Source organism: Anomaloglossus baeobatrachus, chromosome 5 (genome assembly GCF_048569485.1).
Source record: "Anomaloglossus baeobatrachus isolate aAnoBae1 chromosome 5, aAnoBae1.hap1, whole genome shotgun sequence".
Classification (NCBI taxonomy): domain Eukaryota; kingdom Metazoa; phylum Chordata; class Amphibia; order Anura; family Aromobatidae; genus Anomaloglossus; species Anomaloglossus baeobatrachus.
In genome coordinates, this window is record NC_134357.1 from 429,405,452 (window position 1) to 429,427,676 (window position 22,225).

Here is a 22,225-nt window from a genome sequence, read left to right on the forward strand (position 1 = left end):
AGAGAAAATAAATACAAAAATTACTCTATATGTTACTTTGAGTGTGCAGTGTAACTTCTATACATATTGGTTGCAGTCAGACAGCTGTCACTCAGTGTGGGGGCACGTCTAACTGTAACCAGTCACAGAGGAGGAGGAATGACTATGTATGAGCCTAATGAGCGGCCGGCTCGGGAAGATCAAAGAGCTACCTCGGGAGCAGTGTGACAGCCGTACCGGTGATCGGTGAGTATGTAATGCTTGCTCCTACACCTTTGCCCCAGATTCTGTTCTCCATAGACTTTATATGGGTTCCAGCATCTGGCCAGATACCCTGGACTGGGTGTAACTTTCCTTCCGTTTTTTTTGCGGTTCGCAAACAAAACCGGAAGTCACACGGATGACACACGGACCGTATACAGAACGGATATGGCTGTCACACGGATGCCACACGGATGCATCTGTGAAAAAACAGGACCATTTTTTGTGGACTGCAACGGTCGGTGAATGGTCATGTGAATGAGCCCTTAGCTATGCTGTGATCTTTTTATACTGATTGCTTCAAAAGATTTTCTTTATCCCTTTTTACCTGTTCAGGAGAAGTTCGCTTGCAGTCAAAAGTTGTGGGACATCCGCCAGCGGCCTGCTGTCATCATCCAGTCCTTGGGTTGTTTCCTCCGCCTCGGTAGATGCATGTTCTCCCTTTAAAATAACTGTGCTATATGAAGGTGGGATATCTGTTCTTGTTTCGGTCATTTCTGCATCCCCTTCATAGTCCTCTTCTTGGCCCAGCCCCAATTTATCATCTTCATGTACGCTGTGACGAAGGGAGATAAAAATTAAAGGAAAAATACACACATGAAAAACGTCAAAAACAAATATCTCTATATTTTCCACCAGTAATATTCTAATGAATGTTATAGATTTTTTTAATGACCCAATTTACTTTTTTTTAATCTACCTAGGTTTCCTAAAATGTGCAGTTTAATCTCTAAATATATTCTTATGGTGGCTGCAGAACTGTAGCTTTAAATCCCTTGATTGCTTTTCCACTTCAAGAAAAATATGTTTACATGTGTTATTGCAACTTACAGATTTCCTTGTCTTAAAGGGGTTGTGCATTACAGACATATTGATGGCTTATCTGTATGAGAGGTCATTAATATCAGAGTAGAAGAAATCCATCACCTGAACCCCCCACCGACCAGCTGAAATTAGCTCCGGAAGTGCCTTGACAGTATATACAGGCCGGTACATTGCTACTGTACTGCTCTTTATCTCTTATTTAAAGGACTAGTGTGACGCCCTGGCAAAACGAGGTGGTCACACATAGGCCCCCGCACAACACCTTCCCTCACCCAGGTAACACACAGCTGACCTGAAACCCTAGTCCCCCCCCTTTAGGGCAAGACAGGCACACCAGTGGGCGAGACCAGGCGGTTAGGGAACGCCCAATTAGGGGTCTAGACAGCCTGGGGGTGGGAAAACAGCAGATCTGTTGTAGAGTTCCGCTTGAGAGGAGTGTGGGCTGGAGCTAGGTGTAGCTCCAGCAGAGGAAGTTCAGGTTGAACGGTGCCAGGGTCGGAGCCCTGGTACCTTGGCTAGGTGACAGATGGTGGTCTCCGTCAGCAGGAGACGGGAAGACGGCTCGGCAGATCCGAGGAGGACTGGAGAAGGGCTGGAGCCCACCGGTACCGTCACCAGAGACCCGTCCGGAAACCGTGCACACAGGGTGTACTCGGACCCTGAAGCCAGGACCGAAGACAGTGACCTAACTAATTAACCGATTGAGGGCAGGATTATAGGTCCTGTCCCAACCTAAGACCTGAAAAATAGACAACCACCCAACGAGAGGGATAGGGCCACCGCCAGGGCCTGTGGATCCCACGGGTCAGCGTCAGATGGGTATGGCTCCTCAGGCACACACAAGCTGGGAGCAGACTCCCGTGTTCCACACCGGGAAGTCAGAATACACAACAACATTAGTGGAGAGGAAAGGACGGCGACAACCAGCCCGGGTGGGGGACCAGAGTTCAATCGGCCGTGGCCGCCGGCCACCAGCACCTTGGTTTACCAAAAGACTCGTGTGATTTCTTCCAACGTGAGTAAACAACTCTCCCCCTGTCCATCTGGGCGTGCAAGCCCCTGTCAACGCCATACCCTGCACAGAGACATTGGGCCCCGGGTCAACCACCCTTACCCACGGAAAGGTTAACATCCAGCTGCCATTACATCTCCCCCGGGTGTTCCCCACAACAGCAGCGGTGGTGTCCCACTTCACCACAGGCCGTGGGTGGCATCACGAACATTCCATAAACAATCCTGTATAAATATGCCCCCCTTTTTATTCGGAGTGTCTGCACGACCCCCGGGGTCCGGGCGACCCCTCGAGCCATACCGTAGACCCCGGATCCGAGCAGCGCTGGCTGCTGGCATGGGGGCGGCACACTAGCACCAGTTTTTGGACCAGATAGGTCTACTTATAGCATGAGTTTGACTGGACTAATCTTTAAGAGACCTACACGAGTATACAATTAGTTTGGTGTGTGAAATTCTGCTGACAGATGCCTTTTAATAATGGATGTAATTGGTTGCTAAGTTTAGCTGCCTGCAGCCACCTCTAGGGGGAGCTTAAGTGCTTAGTGCATACAACTCATAGGTTTGCAGCACTTTCCCCATATAGAAAGTGGAGCTAAAGATACATTACATTCAAAAGCAAAAATTATATTAACTAAATCCCCTCCACTTTCTTAGTAATAGATTTCATATTAAGCAATAAACAATCCATATACACTAAAAAAGAAAATATATTTTTGGTCTTGATACTTATATGTTAGGAAAAAAAACAACTTGATTACTTCCATCAGTCCAGTGAATTATTAGCTATAAACTAATATGACACTGTTGGATTGTCTTGCATGTGGTTTATATGGCTCTGTGACCTGATTGTGGTTGTCATCTACTCAGCATTTACCTTAAATCTAAACTATCAACAGACGTGGAATCAAAGGCGAGCATACGCTGGGGCTTTCGTCCTTTTGGAGTTTCATCAGGACCAGCAGGGTCCTCGTAGGACAAAACCAAATCCTCTGTGACACAGCTGCCAAAACAAAAATACCATCATATTATATACTATATACTTCCGTACACCCACAAGGTCACCTGCAGGACCTCACTTATTTTTACCTGGAGACAAAACTGTCCTGAGACTGCTGCGATTCAATACTGAGGATCTTACAGATCTCCAGCCTCTTGGATTGAACCGTCTCCTCTCTAGTAAGACTAACATGGTCGTCGTTCTCCTCACTAGACAAGGTTTGAGTCCTTGACAATTGCTTGGCTTTGTAATACTCAGTTATACTTTCTTGAGAGGCTTCTTTGCCCTGAAATTAATAATTTATATTAATATTTACTTACAAAACACAACTCTGTTCCAAAACAAATGTATCCTATAATTTATTAGAAATCATTCTCTCATGATTTCTCCACCCAGTGCATGTAGTACGCTATGAGTGACTATCTGGTAGACTATGATAGGGCATGTGGAGCTGTTAGTTTGGTGAGTGCCAACTCAGCCATCCAATTGGGTACTCACTGAGCTGTCGGTGAGTTGAATGACAGCTCAGTTGCCCATTCTGTTTCTGGGAGGTGCTGGGTTTGTTCAGGTGGTCCCTGTTCCCAGTGATTGCCCAGCTACTTGGCTGAGCAGTTTCTCACAGAACTCTGCCAGTCATACATTTTGTTATAGTGGTGCTGTTGGCCTGCATCCTCATGATCTGTTTGTTCTAATTATTGATGCCTGACCTTGGACCTCCTCTGTCCACCCATTTGTCTTGACCCTTTGCTCTGTTCCGCTATGTGTCTGATAATCTGACCCTGGACCATTACCTGACTACACCTTAGTTTACTCCCTGTATCCGCAACGTTTCCTCCTGGTAACGTGACCCCAGACCGTGACGTGACTACACCTCAGTTTATTGACATGTCCTCCTGGTATTCTGATCCCGGACCATGACCTGACCATGCCTCAGTTTATTCCCTCTATCTACGACATGTCCTCCTGGTATCTGACCCCAGACCATGACCTGACTAAGCCTCTGCTTATTCCTTGTATCCACGACGAGCTCTCCTGATATCTGACACTGGAACACCCGACTACTCTGCCTCTCGGCTTGCCTGTGAGTAAGTGACTAGTGTCACACATACCCTATCCAGGTTCCTCTGTAACATACAGCGTTCAATCCTCAGGACGGTGGCAATGTCCACACTATTTTTACAGAAAGTGTTTAGAGTCTCAATGGTGTCATCAGCAAGCGCTTGAATGAAGACCCAGGAGAACTTCACAATATTTATGATCCTCTGAATAATATTTTCTGTAACAAGGTAACATAGATTAAGTCAATGAGAGTTCTAAGAACCATACAATGAATTATTGGATTATCACAGTATACCTGGTCCATCTACAGTATCCTCCTGACTTTCAGTCTTTGATTCCTCTTGTTGGGGTTCCTCTGTTTTTTCTTGATTTGCCATACAACAATAAACATGACTTAAATGGTCACTGTTTTTTAAACAAACTTTGCATAAATCGATAGAGCAAGTTAATATAAGTAACTTTGTAATATATCTCATCAAAGAAACATAGCTCCTCCACTTAGGAGCCACTTCTCTCCCTGCCCTGCCTCCTGAATTCATCATTCATTATGGAAAACAGTTATAATCCATCGTGGCAAAACAGGAGGCACTGCCAGAATACTGAGTGATCAAATTACAGCTGCCTACTGAAGTCTATGGAGATGTTTGGTGTGAGGAGTACAATGAGAGAGCGCAGAGGGACACACAAAGACCGATCTGCAAATGTTCTTGTTTATTTAACCCAGTGCTGGATTAACAGCTACACTGCTTAGTTCTACTGTGTTATTATCCATACTACTGCTGCTTCTCAACATGTGCCACGTGGAGACAGGAGAGCAGGACTCCTTCATGTCTGTGTGTGTTTGGTAGACATCATAGAGACAGTTTCCTATCCTAGCTTAGAGACAATTAAAAATTAGAGATGGAACATACACCTGCAGAATAGGGTAAAGCTCTGAAATATAATATAGGTTGTAACTCAGGATCAGTACAGGATAACTAATGCATAATAACATTTTCTAATCACTCATTGTTTATGGGCATAAATTTTGTATGAAAGTTGTAAAGTGGTATAAAAAGATGAATCCATGCAAGTTGTATAAACTTGCTAGAAACTGTTAGTAGGCAACTAAAACGATAGCCCATGCATAAAGATTAAAATCCAAAGCATGACTAATGCTGTTAATCACAATATACCATCTGGTTGTTGCTTCTCCAATTCTTTGCGGATCTGCTCTCGGATGGTCTGCTCATCGTTCTTCCGTAAGTTCAGAGCAGATTTAGAGCTTGTGGTCCATGCTTCATAGGCTAGCTGGAGACAATGTGAAAAATATAACATCTTTGTATTCTAATTTGACTTACAGGAAAGCTCAGATACAGATTTGTCATGCACTGTTTGACCACCTATAATATTATTACTATACTTCTTTATAGGGGTTGTAACATAGCTTGGGGCGGTAGCCTTGGGCAAGGTACTTGTTTTCCACACCCCGGCATGCTACAGAAAGATAGAGGTGCAGGTTGTGTGTGGGCCAGTCGTGCTCTGTACGACATTGGACCCCTTTGTCCCAAGGACGGGGAAACCAGACAAGTTGATTAAAGGCCCCGTCACACACAGAGATAAATCTTTGGCAGATCTGTGGTTGCAGTGAAATTATGGACATATTGTTCCATTTGTACACAGCCACAAACCTGGCACTGATTGTCCACAATTTCACTGCAACCACAGATCTGCCGCAGATTTATCTCTGTGTGTGACAGGGCCTTTAAACAAAGTTCTCTTTAGTAAGAATAAACGTGGTACAAAGGGTACCAAGTATTACATTTGACGTTCTCTTCTGCATAATACAGAGGCAAATACATAGTGGTTTCAACAGGATTTTATTTGTGAACGTTACACAGGCAGAACAGATACAGAGAGCTTCCATCTTTTTGATACAGGGCAACAGGGGTCAATGTGTTAAGCTGTGAACCCTCTACCCAGACTACTTGCTATGATTCCTTAGAAGGGCCATTCTTAGAGTTGTTACCCTCTTCTTGTGTTCTCAGCTGGGCAGATCCTTTCCTTCCTGAGGTCTTTCACGAATGGCCAACACTGGACTCACTCCCATAAGTCTCTTTCTACCCACTTGCCTGTATGGTAGATTTCTGTCACCATTAAAGGTGATTTGCTGGACTTGCTCCCTTTTTGGGACACACACACAATTTGTCTTCTTTCTGAAGGTGTCACTACTCCATTGCTCACCTACTACATCCTAATTGATGAACTAACAGAAACTAACTCACCCTGGACTCTCTCACTACTCCCTTGTCCTGTCTAACTAGGTATTAACCCTGTCCTTTCCAACTAAGAGCCTATATAAGAGTAAAGAGGAAGACAGTGAGCTCTTGTGGCCTGTGGTTAGTATTGGAGCCCATAGGGATATTAACTCTTGTTACCGCAGGAAAACATTGCAGAAAACAAAACATTACATTAATATGATGGGTATCTTCAGGGAGGAACGTGAGAGCCTATCCACCTCCTTACATTCCTCCCCTCTTTAATAATGGTCTTCCTCGACCATCCAAAAACGTGCAAGACACCAATGCACGTCACACAAAAACACATATAACATTAATTAACACAATGTCTTCTGGCTTTGCTTCTCCAGAACTACGCCAACCCAATCCTACCCAGTTAGAAAACATAATGTCCAAGTCTCTTTAGCACAAGGAACCCTTTATCCAAAAGTCCATGAAATGGGATACAGTTCCTTTCTTCAACCCAGCATGGCAAACGGGTTCACCCTGAAATGCTACAGAAAATTGGGAATTAGGTATGTGTGGGGGTACTGTGTCTACTGTAAAGACATTCATGTTCAGGCCGGTAGTGCTCTGTACGACATCGGACCTCTTTGTCCCAAGGATTAGGAAGCCAGAAAAGTTGATAAAAAAAAATTCACTTTACTTAAGAATAAACTGAGGTACAAAAGGTAGCAGGTAGTACACTTGGTGTTCTCTTTTGCGTAATAAAGAGGCAAATACACAGTGGTTTTCGGGCGACAGCACTTTACTTGTGAACATTGCCTAGGCAGAACAGATACGGTGAATCTCCATCTTCTTGATACAGGGCCACATGGGTGAATGTGTTACGCTAGTGTTCCCCTACTCCAGTCATTCTCAAGAGCTATCAACAGTGCATGTTTTCAGGATTTCCTTAGTATTGCACAGTTGATAATTTAATCACCTGCACAGGTGATAATTCCATCACCTGTCATCACTAAAGGTTCTTTGCAATATTTGCTCCTTGTTCTTGACACACACACACACACACACACACACACACACACACACGCATCTTGTCTTCTTACTTAAGGTGTCACTCCATTGCTCACTCACTACATCCTAACGAAGGTCCTAACAGGAACTGGCTCACCCTGGTCTCTCTCACTCCTCCTTTACCATAGCTATCTAGGTATTAACGCTGCCCTTTCCAAACAAGAGTCTATATCAGAGTATATAAGAGTAAAGAGAAAGACAATGACCTCTTGTGGCCAGTGGTTAGTACTGCAGCCCACAGGGAAATTAACACTTGTTAACACAGAAAATAAATTGCGGAAATCAAAGCACTACATTAATATGATTGGTATCTAATTTTAATTACAAAGAAGCTCAGGTACAGATTTGTCATACACTGTTCGATCACCTAGAACATTATAACTAGACTTCTTTATAAGGGTCATCCTGCCAACTACATTTTTTAAGAACAGAATAGGGATATAATGATATGAAGGACAGCAGTTAAAAGTTACATGGTCAATCTAAGCTGCAAGAGCCTGAATAATTACGTTACGATCAGTAATAAGAACCAGAGAAAGCTTCGATGTTCTGAAGCTTGAAACTAAAGGCTGCTTTACACCAGACAATCTATCGTGCGATAGATCGTCGGGGTCACGGTTTTTGTGACGCACATCCGGCATCGCTGGCGATGCCGGCCTGTGTGACACCTCCTAGCGACGCAGTATCGCTCACAAATCGTGAGTCGTGTACTGCTCGCTAGGTTCCATAATATCGTTTAATTTAGTAGTTCATCGTTTCCAGGGTAGCACACGCCGCTCCGTGTGACACCCCGGGAACGATGAACAGCAGCTCACCTGCGTCACGCGGCCGCCGCCGGCTATGTGAAGGAAGGAGGTAGGCGGGATATTTACGTCCCGCTCATCTCCGCCCCTCCGCTTCCATTGGCCGGCAGCCGTGTGACGTCGCTGTGACGCCGAACGTCCCTCCCACTCCAGGAAGTGGACGTTCGCCGCCCACAGCGAGGTCGCACGAGAGGTAAGTATGTGTGACGGGGGTTACTGACTTTGTGCGACACGGGCAGCGATTTGCCCGTGACGCAAAAAGGACGGGGGCGGGTACGATCGATTGTGAAATTGCACAATCGGTCGTACCGTGTAAAGCAGCCTTAAATGTTATAAATAAGATCCAAAACACTTACCTGAAATGCTGTTTTCTTTTTAGGTGGCTCCTCTTCTTTTTTTTCTTCCCGAGTTTCTTCCTCTTCATCCTCGCTGTCTGTATCAAATAGGCTATAGCTTCCACTTCGAACCACTGAAAAATGCAATTAGAAATATAAATCTATCTATCTATCTATATATATATATATATATATATATATATATATATATATATATATATAGTGAACCTGTCAGCAAGTTTATACAGAAAGCAATCTTTGGCTGTGTAGGGGCTTGTCCTACTATAAAAATTATACCCTTTTATGCAAAGATCCGATATGTCAGTCATGAGAAATGAAGTGTAGAAGCCATATGCTAATTAGGCTGAACTGCACTGGTGTAGAAGATGCCAAGTGCATGACACACCCCCGGTGCACTTACAGCCTAATTTGTATATGGCATCCACACTAGATTTGTCATGAATGGCACATCAGATCTCTATGAAAATTATATAATTTTTACAGGAGAATAAGCTCCTTTACAGCCATACCACTGCTCCCATACGTAAAAATGTGATGACAGGTTCCCTGACCCTAAGCATAAGACTAAAAACTAATTAAATTATGTTATTTCTAAAGGGGTATTCCAGTATGTAATTGATGACTGATCCTTCGGATACACCATCTATGTGTGGTTGTTGTGGGTCTAAATGGTGTAAACGCAGATGAGTAGATCGAAGGGTCCATAACCTGTAATGTGATCATTCCCTAGGTGGGTCATTGATTAGACTCATTATATGGGAAGTTAGCAAATGGCAGCACATAGTAGACATTGGTCACCGCTACCACTGAGAAATACTGAACGGCTGGATCAAAAAATTTGAGATGGTGAAGATTTTACTACTGTGTTTCTCAAAAAAATAACATAGGTAAGGATGGTGAACCTCGGGGAGATCAACATCCAACACCGCGGAGAAACCATCATGTGTTTCTCAACGCAGTGACACTAGAACAAGGCCCCCTGGGAAAATATGCAAAAATAAGTCCTACCACGAACAAAACCCTAGCATGATTTCACAGGATTTTGGGAGTATGCTTGAAATGTAAGCCCTACTCCAAAAATAAGCCCTAGTTACAGTCAGGGACGGCATTAGGGGGAGTCAAACTGTGCAATTTCTCAGGGCACCCACTCTCTTAGAGACCTCAGTACTTGTATTCTGAGGTTAAGATTGTTTAAGGACCTTTGATGACTTCACTGTCATGTGACATGATGTAATCAAAGGTCTCTTAATTGTAGAAGTCTAAAAAAACCTGAACAGGAGACAGGCTGATATGTAGGACTGGCATTAGAGGGAAGGGAGGGCAAACTGCTCAATTTTTCAGGGCCCCAGTCTCTTAGGGACCCCAGCAGTTGTATTCTGAGGTTAAGATTGTTTGAAGGACCTTTGATGACATGGTGTAACCAAAAGGTCTCTAAATTATAGAAGTCTAAAAGAACTGAACAAAATCCAGGCTGGTATGCAGGACTGGTATTAGGGGGATGGGAGAACAAACTGAGTAATTTCACAGGGCCCCCATTCTCCTAGGGGCCCCAGCGTTTATATCCTGATGATAACACTGCCTCAGGACCTTAGTGGTATTATTACATTCTTAGCACAGGCATTGCTTCTTCTTTGAGTTAAGTTTATAAATAGGGTTATTATGAAATGAAAGACGTTTCACTTCTGAAACAAGAGGAGGATGTGGGAATTAAGGAGATGACCTTGACAGATTTGTGGTGTGTTTTTTCAGTCGGAGGCATTATGTAACTGGAAAAGATGAACTTCTGAAAGTCAGAACTGATGTCAATTCACTTTTTACTGCCAAAAAGAGCAGTGTGCGGAAATATCCCAATGTTACCCTTCAAAACACACGAATCAGCGCTTCTTACTCGTTGTGTGAGTCACCCAAGGCTGCCACCATTTCTTTTTCCCATCCTTATCTTTCTTTTCACTGTCATCTGTAATTACATAAAAAAAGAGAACCCATAGGACAAACAATAATCAAAAAAACATACACAATATACAGATTTATATGGGATCTTGAGGTCCCTAACAATAATTATGGCTTACAACATATGCAGTATATTATCGATGGCCAATGAGCAATACTTTTACAAAGTAGTCTTTTCCCAAAGCACCTTGCACACTAGTTATAAGATGAAGCATAAATTGAATCTAAAAAACAAAAACGGGAAGGATGAAAATAATAAAACTAAGTTAAAGGGATTCTGTCGCCAGGTTTTTACTACCCCATCTGAGAGCAGCATAAAGTAGGGGCAGAGATCCTGATTCCAGCGATATGTCACTTACTTTACTTTATGCTGCAGTTTTGATTAAAAACAGTTTTGATTAAAAACAGTTCTCTGAATGCTGAGCTCTGTATAATCCCACCCACAACACTCATTCTCATTTTTAGTTTTCTGTGTACACTGTGCATAGGCAGAAAGTAGTGGGGGAGGAGTTATACAGAGTTTATGAATATGGAGGACTACCTGCCAGCAGGTTTACTAGTTCTCTAGTGATAATCTACTGATAAAACAATTTCATAAAAACTACACTAAGCAGCCCAATAAGTGACACATCGCTGGTATCAAAGGCTCTGCCCCTACATTATGTTGCTCTCAGATTAGGTAGCAAAAATCTGGTGAAAGATCTTTAAAATGGATGGCCAGTGCTAAGGATGAGGGTTGTCAGGTTCTCAATAGGCAGACTGAGGTTTGAATCCAAACCAGGGATGCCAGCGATCTGGACACTGCTTCTCTGGACCTGGAGTATGACAATGCTGAGCTTGGGAAGAAGTAAGAGAGGACTAGGAGCTTGGTGATACAGGAGACCGGAAGAAGCAGCAGGAAAGAAGAAGATACAGGACATGTGAGCACGGAGAATAGTAGAAGTGAATAGCAGAGACCTAGGATGGACAGTCAGTGTGAACTGGAAGCACTGCCAACAATCACAGACTGTATTGAAAATCCCAGAAAGAGCAAAGGTGTAAATGAATAAAACACAAGTTATACTGAATCTTTTCTCAGAAAACAATATATCAGTCTACTCCGCTCTCCGTTCTCTATCACATGGTGCCTGCAGATTGAGCTGCATTTTCATAGTGACAACAGAGACGATCGATCGCGGTCACAGGGATCACAACCTCGACCGAGTCCGGCGGTGCAGGGGGCCCGCCGGCCCCAGCCCCTGCTTTAGCTGGATATGCGTCTGAGGCTGCACATCCAGCTGAAATGCATCGCGATGCAGAGATCCGTCGGGTCCCTGTATTGTGATATATGCTGCTGGCCAAAGAGAAGCCGGCAGCTTTCATCTGCATCCCAGTGACTGAGGGCGGCGCATGGCAATGACATCATACACTGCAATAGCAATGACACCAATGAAAGCTGCTGGCCACTGTGCGCTGGCTACACAGGATGAAGCTGCACAACATGGGAGCCAGGGAGGATGAGTACAGTGTTGTTGTTTTTTGCATTAGACAGAATGGAGACATATTTACCAGGAGGGGGACATATATATCAGGAGAGGGACAGTAGATACCAGGAAGGGGACAGTATGTACCACGAGGGAGACAGTATATACCAGGATGGGTCTAGTATGGTGACATATGTACTAGGACGGGGGACATTTTTACCAGGATGGTGTTATATATACACCAGGATGTGGGCTAGAATGGGGAACATATATACTAGGATGGGGATATATATACCAGGAGGGGGACGTATATACCAGGATGGTGGACATACTTACCAGGATGGGGGGTATATAAACCAGGATGGGGGGTATATACTGTATAACCAGAATGGGGGGCATATTTACCAGGAATTAGACCAGGTTGGGGGACATTAGAACAGGATGGGCAACATTACTACATAATGGGGGAGGGGGGGGCTCGTATGTCTTTATAGGATTTAGAATGCTAAATGTATACATATATATACATACATCTGACCAAAATAGCTGGCGGAGGCCATGTCCGAATTTTGTATCAGGGCCCATCGAACTCTAGTTATGCCACTGGTGATAGGTTCTCTTTAAAAAAAATAGGATATTTTATATTCTTCTTGCAAACTTTGTTTTTACCTTTGTCCCTTGATGGTTCAGACATATCCTCTCCTCCACTCTCCTTTCCTGGTTTCTCATCATTTGTTGCCTTCTGTTTCAACTTTATTTGCTCCATCCTGCAGGTGTATGTGACATACACACAGGAGGTCATGTCGACACCAGTCCACTTACGCTAAGAGCTCATGCACATATTACTCATGTAATGTGGTGAATACATTATTAATAAAAATATTAGACTGGACACCAAGAACAACAGCATCTGAATTTTATCATAAAATAGACTAGACTTGGAAGATACATCCACAAAACCCTCTTTACGATATGTGCAGTCTCTTCTGTTGGATTTTTGGGGTGGAATTTTGGAAACACAACGTTTGAGAAGTTTTGAGACTAAAGGCCGCTTTACACGCTGCGATATCGTTGGGGTCACGGAATTTGTGACGCACATCCGGTCGCTTTAGCGATGTCTTTGCGTGTGACAACTATGAGCGATTTTGAATCGTCACAAAAACGGTCAAAAATCGCTCATCGGTGACATCCTCCCCTATTCTCCAATATCGCTGCTGCTCGGTGTACGAAGTAGTTCGTCGCTCCTGCGGCAGCACACATCGCTATGTGTGACACCGCAGGAACGAGGAACCTCACCTTACTGTTGGCCGCCCGCAATGAGGAAGGAAGGAGGTGGGCGGGATGTTACGTCCCACTCATCTCTGCCCCTCCACTTCTATTGGGTGGTGGTTCGGTGACGCTGCTGTAATGTCGCTGTGACGCTGAACAAACCGCCCCCTTAGAAAGGAGGCGGTTCGCCGGTCACAGCGACGTCGCTAGGCAGGTAAGTAATGTGACGGGTCAGCGCGATGTTGTGTGCCAAGGGCAGCGATTTTCCCATGTCGCACAACCGATGGGGGAGGGTACGCCCGTTGGCGATATCGGTCACGATATCGCAGCAGGTAAAGCGGCCTTTAGAGGAGGATTTGGAGAGTTTCCCCTTTGTTTCTACTCCATAAACTCCTCGAAAACCTCAGTGTGCACATATCCTTACATTAGTGAGGACTTACTGCTTCTTCATTGCTTGGGCACATTTCTTTTCTTCTTCTAGACGTACAGCCACTACTTTCTTAATTTTCTCCTCAAACAGTTCTGCTCCTCTGAGGGTTTTGTCAAAGAAAAGAAGAATGAGGATAAAATGCTTTCACTAGTGAAGGTTTAATCAACTTTTGTGAGAAAATATTTTAAGAAATAGTTTTTTTTACGTTCCGGATGCAGGATCCATGTGACAGAGAAGTCGTACCTTGAAGCCAAGAGCTTTGAGGCCTTCAGATCTGCCACCACGTAGAGGAAGTAATAACTAGAGAAGACGCGACGTTGGATCAATAGGAAAGTAAAACAGATTGCATCCCACACAATTCCTGCCTCATTCTCTGGCAGCTCGCATGTCTCATCAGATGGGATTTCTGTACGACAAAGATGTCGATGATGAAGTGTCAAGAAGGAATTAGTATGTACCAGTTATGTGGTAGAACTCCAACTTACTCAGTTCATAGCCTTTGATCGTACAAAACATACTAAATGTCTGGATCAGCCAACAATTATTCTTCATCAGTTTATCTAGATACGCACAAGCCCCAATCTGGAAAAATAAAAAATTTGGATTATCATTTTCCTTGGATGTAATTAAGTTAACTACAAAAGTCAGAAATATATTAATACATATTTGACTAGAAAATTAAATTAAAAACTACAACATAAAGGGGAGCTAAAACTTCTATTAGAGGCAAAGTATCCAATATATCCTCTACCTATTGTTTAAATCAGGTTTTTGTGTTAAATGTAGTTTTATAAATGTATCCAAATTTTTTGCTCATATCTCAGTTTATATTAAAAGGAACCTGTAACGTGCAAAAATGTTATTAACCAGCAGATATGGGGTTAATCGGCAGGTTAATCGTGGTGGTACCTGCCCGGCACCTGCACCTAGAACCCCATTGAGAGGAAATTAACTTTAATCGTCCTGGCAGCGTTCGGGTTTCAGTCATGGGGGCAGCGCTGGCGCAGGTTCAGACACCGCCTGTCTATAGAGTACAATGCTGTAACCATGCCCCCCACACTGACTGACAGCTCGCTTAGCATTACATGAGGCTGTCAGTCAGTGTGGGGGGCAGTTACAGCTACAGCTCACCAAACACAGTGCAGGCGCCACCCCGATGACTAAAGCCCGAATGCTGCCAGAAGGAATAAAGTTACTTCCTCCCAGCAGCGGGGTTTGATGTGCAGACACCAGGCAGGCACTATTAACCTGCCGACTAACAGGTTCTTTTTAAAAAATAATTGTAACATTGGCCACTGGGGCTATTTTGGAATCATATTTCCTGTTCTTTACAGAAGACTTTTCAGCAGCCTCATTATCAAAGCAGGCAGGATTACATTGATAAGTAACACCTCTCTAGTGGTGGCCAATGTGAAAACTGAAAGTTTTTTTTATTATTCTCTTTTTTAGATACAGATTGAGATATGAAAATAATACAAAAAAATACCAAAAATGTAAAAAAAAAACCCACTTAACATAAAAACGTGATATAAACTGTAGGTTACTTTCTGATGACACATTACCTCTAAAATATATTCTATTAGCAAGAACTCATTTTTCCACACTCACCGAAAGAAGGTTTTTCATGGTAATTACAAAAGCTGTATAGCTAATAAGATAGTCCCAGAGCTTGAGAATGTGACGGACTGGCTTCATCAGAAGGCTAGCACCAAAGAGCATGAAGTGGAAGCAGGCCATCAAGTATACCATACAGAGTATATTAATGCGGGTGGTACCAGTGATGAAAATCAGGCACAGCACAAACCAGAAGTGGTAACTAAATACAACCACTTTAGCCATATCCAGATAGGACCTGTGCACAATGGAAGACAAATATGGCATGTCAGGATGGGATTACACAAGTAGTTTTCTGCCTATTAATGAGTGCTCATCTACGATATGTCAGTTTTTGCTCTTTAGGTTATTCCAGCGTTATGCATTGGATCTCTAATCTCATCTAAGTCTGCATACAATATTTGTTGTGGTGGGGTAGGACCATTCTGTCAATCTCACCCATGGGGGCATGACAAGAAGATCTGAGACAGGACTAGTCTGGTGGAATTGATGCCCCCCCGGACCAGTCCTGCTTCTCGCTGAGGAATGAAAAGTTCACTGCTCAAACAGTAAGTTAGGCCCCTATCACACGTCTGTGAAAAACATTTGTGTTTTGCACGGCCGAGTTGAAGATGCGTATGGCCCATCCGTGTGCTGTGATTTTGGCACGCTAGTGTTCTCCATGTGCTATCTGTGATAGCACATGGAGAGCAGGAACTTTTTACTCACCTGTCCCCGGCACTGCTGTCCCCGGTGCTGATGTCTCCGTTGGTGCTGATGTCTCCGTTGCTGCTGTTCCAGGTCCGCGATGCAGTGAATATTCATGAGCATAATGAGCGGGCCCAGAAGCAAGTGACAGCAGCGCCGATGACAGCAGCGCTGGAGACAGGTGAGTCCAGAAAATCATTTTATTTCAGGCACACATTTTCTCCAGTACGTGTCACATGGATGGATCACATCAATCGGTGGTCCATATGACATCAGTGCTGCCGGAGAAAAACGGACTTGTCTCCATGCAGAACATTCGGACATGCGTGTGCGCTACACGAACACATGGTTCTTTTGAAAAAACTGAAGTGTGCGCAGACCCAGTGAGTTAATGGGTCTGCATATGTCCGTGTCTCCGGTATGTATGACAACGGACATCATACGTACCGGAATCACTGATGTGTGAAGAGGGCCTTACATAAAAGAAAATGATTAAAGTAAAAAAATCTGTGCTCACACCATTATAGTACCAGATGGTCAAGGTTAGAGGACCTGACAAGTTCCCTTTAAATATATTAATACAGTAAATCTGCCCTGCTGTCTACACACTATGTCACATATTGCCTACAGTATGCCATAAAAAAACAAACTATTTGACATCTAAAATGCCCTTTGTACATGGTAAATAAGAAAGAACGCTCCAATCTGGGATGGCTGTACTGCATAAAACCAGTCCTCTGGTTCATGTGTGTTCTGCTCTTGGGAAAATAGGACAAAGCCATTCACGCATGATCCTAAATATCTATATTGTGGAGCTATCAATGTAAATCTAGTACTGTGGTCATCACTAATCCAAATTTAAAAAAAAAAAAAACACTCAGCCCCCTTATGAAGCCAGTCATGGCGAAACATGTCGGGGAGGCTATTACCTGTTAGGTAGTTTTTAACAGGCAGTGTAGGTGATAGCCAGCCATACTACGTTAGGATTTATCCAGAGCAGTGTCGGTCCGCGGCCGCACCCATCTAATACGGAATTGGCCTCCCACCTGCCATTTTTAATCTTTGTCCAATTATATAAATTAATAAAGTTAGTTTGATTAGGTCTTTAGTTAGGGTACCTCTTGTTGCCCTTTGGGCAAATAGTGTTTGTGTAATTACCCCTACGCTGATCGGGTGTGACAATCAGAGGTTAGTGTTTGTAGGTTCCCTATAAAGATTCGGCCAGGACCAGGGATGGATGTGACTAGTCCGGAGCCGTTCTCTGCCATCTCCTCCCTGCACCACTCTAGTTGATTAACAGGTTTCTCCCGAATCGCACACATGGGAAAGTCCTGTCCATCACCTGTAGTGGCTAGGTCCTCTAATCATACTTTTCCTGAAAATCTTTGAAGAAAGATCGACCAATCCTATAGCTAAGCTCTCATTCATGCTGCCTCTGGTCTAGGCAGAATGAATCGACTGTTAGGTTCCCTATTAATCAGAAGCATGTCACTTTTTTGTGCAGATTGTCACTGCGGATTTCAGGGGTGGAAAGATCGGAGTCACAGTGTATGCAACCATTCCTGGGGGTGGGGGCCAACTGACACCCAGTGCCTGCTTCAGCTTTGTCCAAGGGTGCACATCCAGCTGAAATGCATCCCTGCACCGCAATACAAGCTGCCAGCTGAACAGTGGCCAGCAGCTGACATCGGCGTCGTGTCACTGCGCATCACAGTGACCTCATGCGTTGCTATACCATGAACATCAATGTCAGCAGCCAGCCACTGTGCGCTAGCTACAGAGGAGGACACCGTGAGATATGGGAGCCCAGGAGGAAGAGTACAATGTGTTTTTTTCTTGAACTAGAGACAGAATGAAGACATATAAAGAAGGGGATATATTTACCAGGTTGGGGACATATATACCAAGGGGGCCCAGGACAGGGACATATATACCAGGAAGGATCCATGAGGGGGACATATATTTCAGGATGGGGACAGTTATACCAGGAGTGGCCCAGGATGGAGGACATATATACCAGGATGGGCCATACAGTTAGGTCCAGAAATATTTGGACAGTGACACAATTTTCGCGAGTTGGGCTCTGCATGCCACCACATTGGATTTGAAATGAAACCTCTACAACAGAATTCAAGTGCAGATTGTAACGTTTAATTTGAAGGTTTGAACAAAAATATCTGATAGAAATTGTAGGAATTGTACACATTTCTTTACAAACACTCCACATTTTAGGAGGTCAAAAGTAATTGGACAAATAAACCAAACCCAAACAAAATATTTTTATTTTCAATATTTTGTTGCGAATCCTTTGGAGGCAAAGTCTGGAACCCATGGACATCACCAAACGCTGGGTTTCCTCCTTCTTAATGCTTTGCCAGGCCTTTACAGCCGCAGCCTTCAGGTCTTGCTTGTTTGTGGGTCTTTCCGTCTTAAGTCTGGATTTGAGCAAGTGAAATGCATGCTCAATTGGGTTAAGATCTGGTGATTGACTTGGCCATTGCAGAATGTTCCACTTTTTTGCACTCATGAACTCCTGGGTAGCTTTGACTGTATGCTTGGGGTCATTGTCCATCTGTACTATGAAGCGCCGTCCGATCAACTTTGCGGCATTTGGCTGAATCTGGGCTGAAAGTATATCCCGGTACACTTCAGAATTCATCCGGCTACTCTTGTCTGCTGTTATGTCATCAATAAACACAAGTGACCCAGTGCCATTGAAAGCCATGCATGCCCATGCCATCACGTTGCCTCCACCATGTTTTACAGAGGATGTGGTGTGCCTTGGATCATGTGCCGTTCCCTTTCTTCTCCAAACTTTTTTCTTCCCATCATTCTGGTACAGGTTGATCTTTGTCTCATCTGTCCATAGAATACTTTTCCAGAACTGAGCTGGCTTCATGAGGTGTTTTTCAGCAAATTTAACTTTGGCCTGTCTATTTTTGGAATTGATGAATGGTTTGCATCTAGATGTGAACCCTTTGTATTTACTTTCATGGAGTCTTCTCTTTACTGTTGACTTAGAGACAGATACACCTACTTCACTGAGAGTGTTCTGGACTTCAGTTGATGTTGTGAACGGGTTCTTCTTCACCAAAGAAAGTATGCGGCGATCATCCACCACTGTTGTCATCCGTGGACGCCTAGGCCTTTTTGAGTTCCCAAGCTCACCAGTCAATTCCTTTTTTCTCAGAATGTACCCGACTGTTGATTTTGCTACTCCAAGCATGTCTGCTATCTCTCTGATGGATTTTTTCTTTTTTTTCAGCCTCAGGATGTTCTGCTTCACCTCAATTGAGGGTTCCTTAGACCGCATGTTGTCTGGTCACAGCAACAGCTTCCAAATGCAAAACCACACACCTGTAATCAACCCCAGACCTTTTAACTACTTCATTGATTACAGGTTAATGAGGGAGACGCCTTCAGAGTTAATTGCAGCCCTTAGAGTCCCTTGTCCAATTACTTTTGGTTCCTTGAAAAAGAGGAGGCTATGCATTACAGAGCTATGATTCCTAAACCCTTTCTCCGATTTGGATGTGAAAACTCTCATATTGCAGCTGGGAGTGTGCACTTTCAGCCCATATTATATATATAATTGTATTTCTGAACATGTTTTTGTAAACAGCTAAAATAACAAAACTTGTGTCACTGTCCAAATATTTCTGGACCTAACTGTATATACCAGGAGGGGCCCAGGATGTGGGACATATATACCAGGACGAGGACATATATACCAGGATAGGGACATACTTTATATACCAGAATTTGGATATATATACCGGGATAGGGGCATATATACCAGGATGGGGTCTGGAATGAAAACATATATATATCAGGATGGGGTCTAGGATGTGGGACAACTTTACCAGGAATGGAACATGTATACTAGGATGAGGGACTTATTTATCAGGGGCATATATCAGGATGGGGGACATATGCACCATGATGGGGGACATATATACCCGGATGGGGGCCATGTTTACTAAGATGGGGGACATATATACCAGGAAGGGGCCCAGGATAACGTACATTAGTACAGGATGGGGTCATTACTACATAATGGGAGGCATGGCAACTCGAATGTCTTTATAGGATTTTGAATGCCACAGGGGCCTGTGCAACTGACCAACATGATAGGTGGAAAAAACATACCCTTAGAAGCCATATACATTGGTAAATACTTACTTGCAGTGGAGGAAATTGGGTACCGGGCTATACTGACTCAAATCTCCAGGATCTAAATCTTTACTAATCTCAATGTTATCACCAGCTAGCATCCGTACACACGTCAAGTTCTCATCCTCAAATACCTGCCACTGCAGGGAAGCGAGGAGCAGCAGCATGGTGTCATCTGGGCAGGAATAGAGAGGAGATTAATTATATTATCAATAGATTAGTTAATAACAAAGCCTTCCAACTTCATTTAATAGTTTATGGATTGATCTAATGTAATAGAAAACTTTAAGGGAATCTTTCAGCAGGTTTTTGCTATGTAATCTGAGAGCAGTATAATTTAGGGGTAAAGAGCCTGATTCCAGTGATGTGTCACTTATTGGGCTGCTTGTTGTATTTCGATAAAATTACTTTTTTCTCTGCTGTTGATCTATCAGATCTCTGAAGGCTGAGCTCTGTATAACCCTGTCCAAACCACTGAACGGCATTCTGTGTACACCTAGCTGAGCTGGTAATTAGTGGTGGGTCCAGGGTTACACAGCGCATGGCACATGACAGCTAGTCCTCTAGTGATAATCTCCTGCTGATAAAACAGTGATTTTTTTTTTTAATTTGCAACAAGCAGCCCAGTAAGTGACACATCGCTGGTATCATGATCTCTCCTACATTATGCTGCTCTCAGATTACATAGCAAAAACATGCTGACAGATTCCCTTTAAGCCTACTATTTCTTTGCATTGATCCAGAATTAAAACATAGATTATTGCAGTTTCTTAGGCTATGTGCGCCCGTTGCGTTCTATTCCGCAGCGTGTAAGTCACTGCCTGTGCGTCTCAGAACGCAGCCGAAAAAGCTGCGTTCTGAGACGCATTCGGCAGAACGCAACGTGCTCACATTCCTGTAGAATTCATGTGCTCTGGATGCTTGCTCTGCCATAGACAGAGTGGGAAAAGCATCCAGAATGCATATTTTTCACAGTGCGGTCCCACTCGGCTCTGCAGCAGCCCCATGGACTTTCACCAGAGCCAAGTGGGACCGCACTGTCAAAAAGAGCATGGCTGGCTGCGTGACAGAGCCGCACGATCAGAATGAACTCGGATGAACTTCACCCGACTTCATTGTGATCACGCGGCTCTGTGCGTGTGCCGTGGCTTGATTTGCGGTCACACGTGAAGGACTCACCTGTGATCGCAAATCCCCTGAGTGACTGCAGTGAGCCACGTGATCAGCTATGCTTTCACTCAGGTTACTCACGGCCACTGCTGCAGTCCTCCACCTGAGAGCGGTGGCCGCGACTAACCTCAGTGACAGCACAGCTGATTGCGCGACTCACTTCAGTTGCTGCATGGAGCTCACAGGAGTGGCGGTGTTCTAGTGCTGCTCCTGTCAGCTTCCGATGTAGCAGAGCTGAAAGCGTCGTGGGACCTTGCGTGGATTACGTCGGACCTGGAGGTGTTCTTGAGGGGTTAATAAAGTGGTGAAAGGGTGTTTTTTTGTCTTTCATTACAAATAAAGGATTTTTTGGATATGTGTGTTTATTTACTGTAACTTACAGGTTAATCATGGAAGGTATCTCGGGGAGACGCCTGCCATGATTAACCTAGGACTTAGTGGCAGCAGGGCAATTCGGGATGAGCCGGGTAGAGTCCCGGGACTGTCGCATCTAATGGATGTGGCAATTCCAGGCGGCTGCTGGCTGATATTGTTAGGCTGGGGAGCTCCCCATAACGTGGAGCTCCCCATCCTGAGAATACCAGCCTTCAGCCGTGTGGCTTTACCCTGGCTGGTATCCAAATTGGGGGGGACCGCATGTCGTGTTTTTTTTAATTATTTTTTTTTTTTTTACTGCTCGATATAGACACGCTCACGGCGTCTGTAATTGGTTGCAGTGAGACAGCTGTCACTTAGCGTGGGGGCGTGTCTGACTGCAACCAATCATAGGCGCCGGAGGGCGGGGGAAGCAGGGAATACGAGATGGATTAATGAGCGGCCGGCATTTTCAAAAGAGGAGAAGCCGCCACAGTGTGAACGCCGTGCAGCGCCACGCTGGTG

At 44.1% G+C, this 22,225-nt stretch overlaps 1 protein-coding gene across 3 annotated transcripts in view; it reads right to left on the minus strand.

The window, feature by feature from the left end:
* LOC142311714 (piezo-type mechanosensitive ion channel component 2-like) overlaps window positions 1-22,225 on the minus strand; it is a 228,050-nt gene that overhangs the window by 69,839 nt on the left and 135,986 nt on the right. For all 3 annotated transcript variants that reach the window (XM_075350363.1, XM_075350365.1, XM_075350364.1), the window contains 14 exons: window positions 20,186-20,351; window positions 15,311-15,554; window positions 14,188-14,284; window positions 13,946-14,108; window positions 13,713-13,802; window positions 12,673-12,770; window positions 10,479-10,547; window positions 8,591-8,703; window positions 5,311-5,425; window positions 4,431-4,499; window positions 4,186-4,352; window positions 3,166-3,362; window positions 2,954-3,079; window positions 569-796 (listed from right to left, as the gene is read on the minus strand). In XM_075350363.1, coding sequence (XP_075206478.1) covers window positions 569-796; window positions 2,954-3,079; window positions 3,166-3,362; window positions 4,186-4,352; window positions 4,431-4,499; window positions 5,311-5,425; window positions 8,591-8,703; window positions 10,479-10,547; window positions 12,673-12,770; window positions 13,713-13,802; window positions 13,946-14,108; window positions 14,188-14,284; window positions 15,311-15,554; window positions 20,186-20,351 — 1,942 coding nt within the window. The remainder of the gene's footprint in view (window positions 1-568; window positions 797-2,953; window positions 3,080-3,165; window positions 3,363-4,185; window positions 4,353-4,430; window positions 4,500-5,310; window positions 5,426-8,590; window positions 8,704-10,478; window positions 10,548-12,672; window positions 12,771-13,712; window positions 13,803-13,945; window positions 14,109-14,187; window positions 14,285-15,310; window positions 15,555-20,185; window positions 20,352-22,225) is intronic.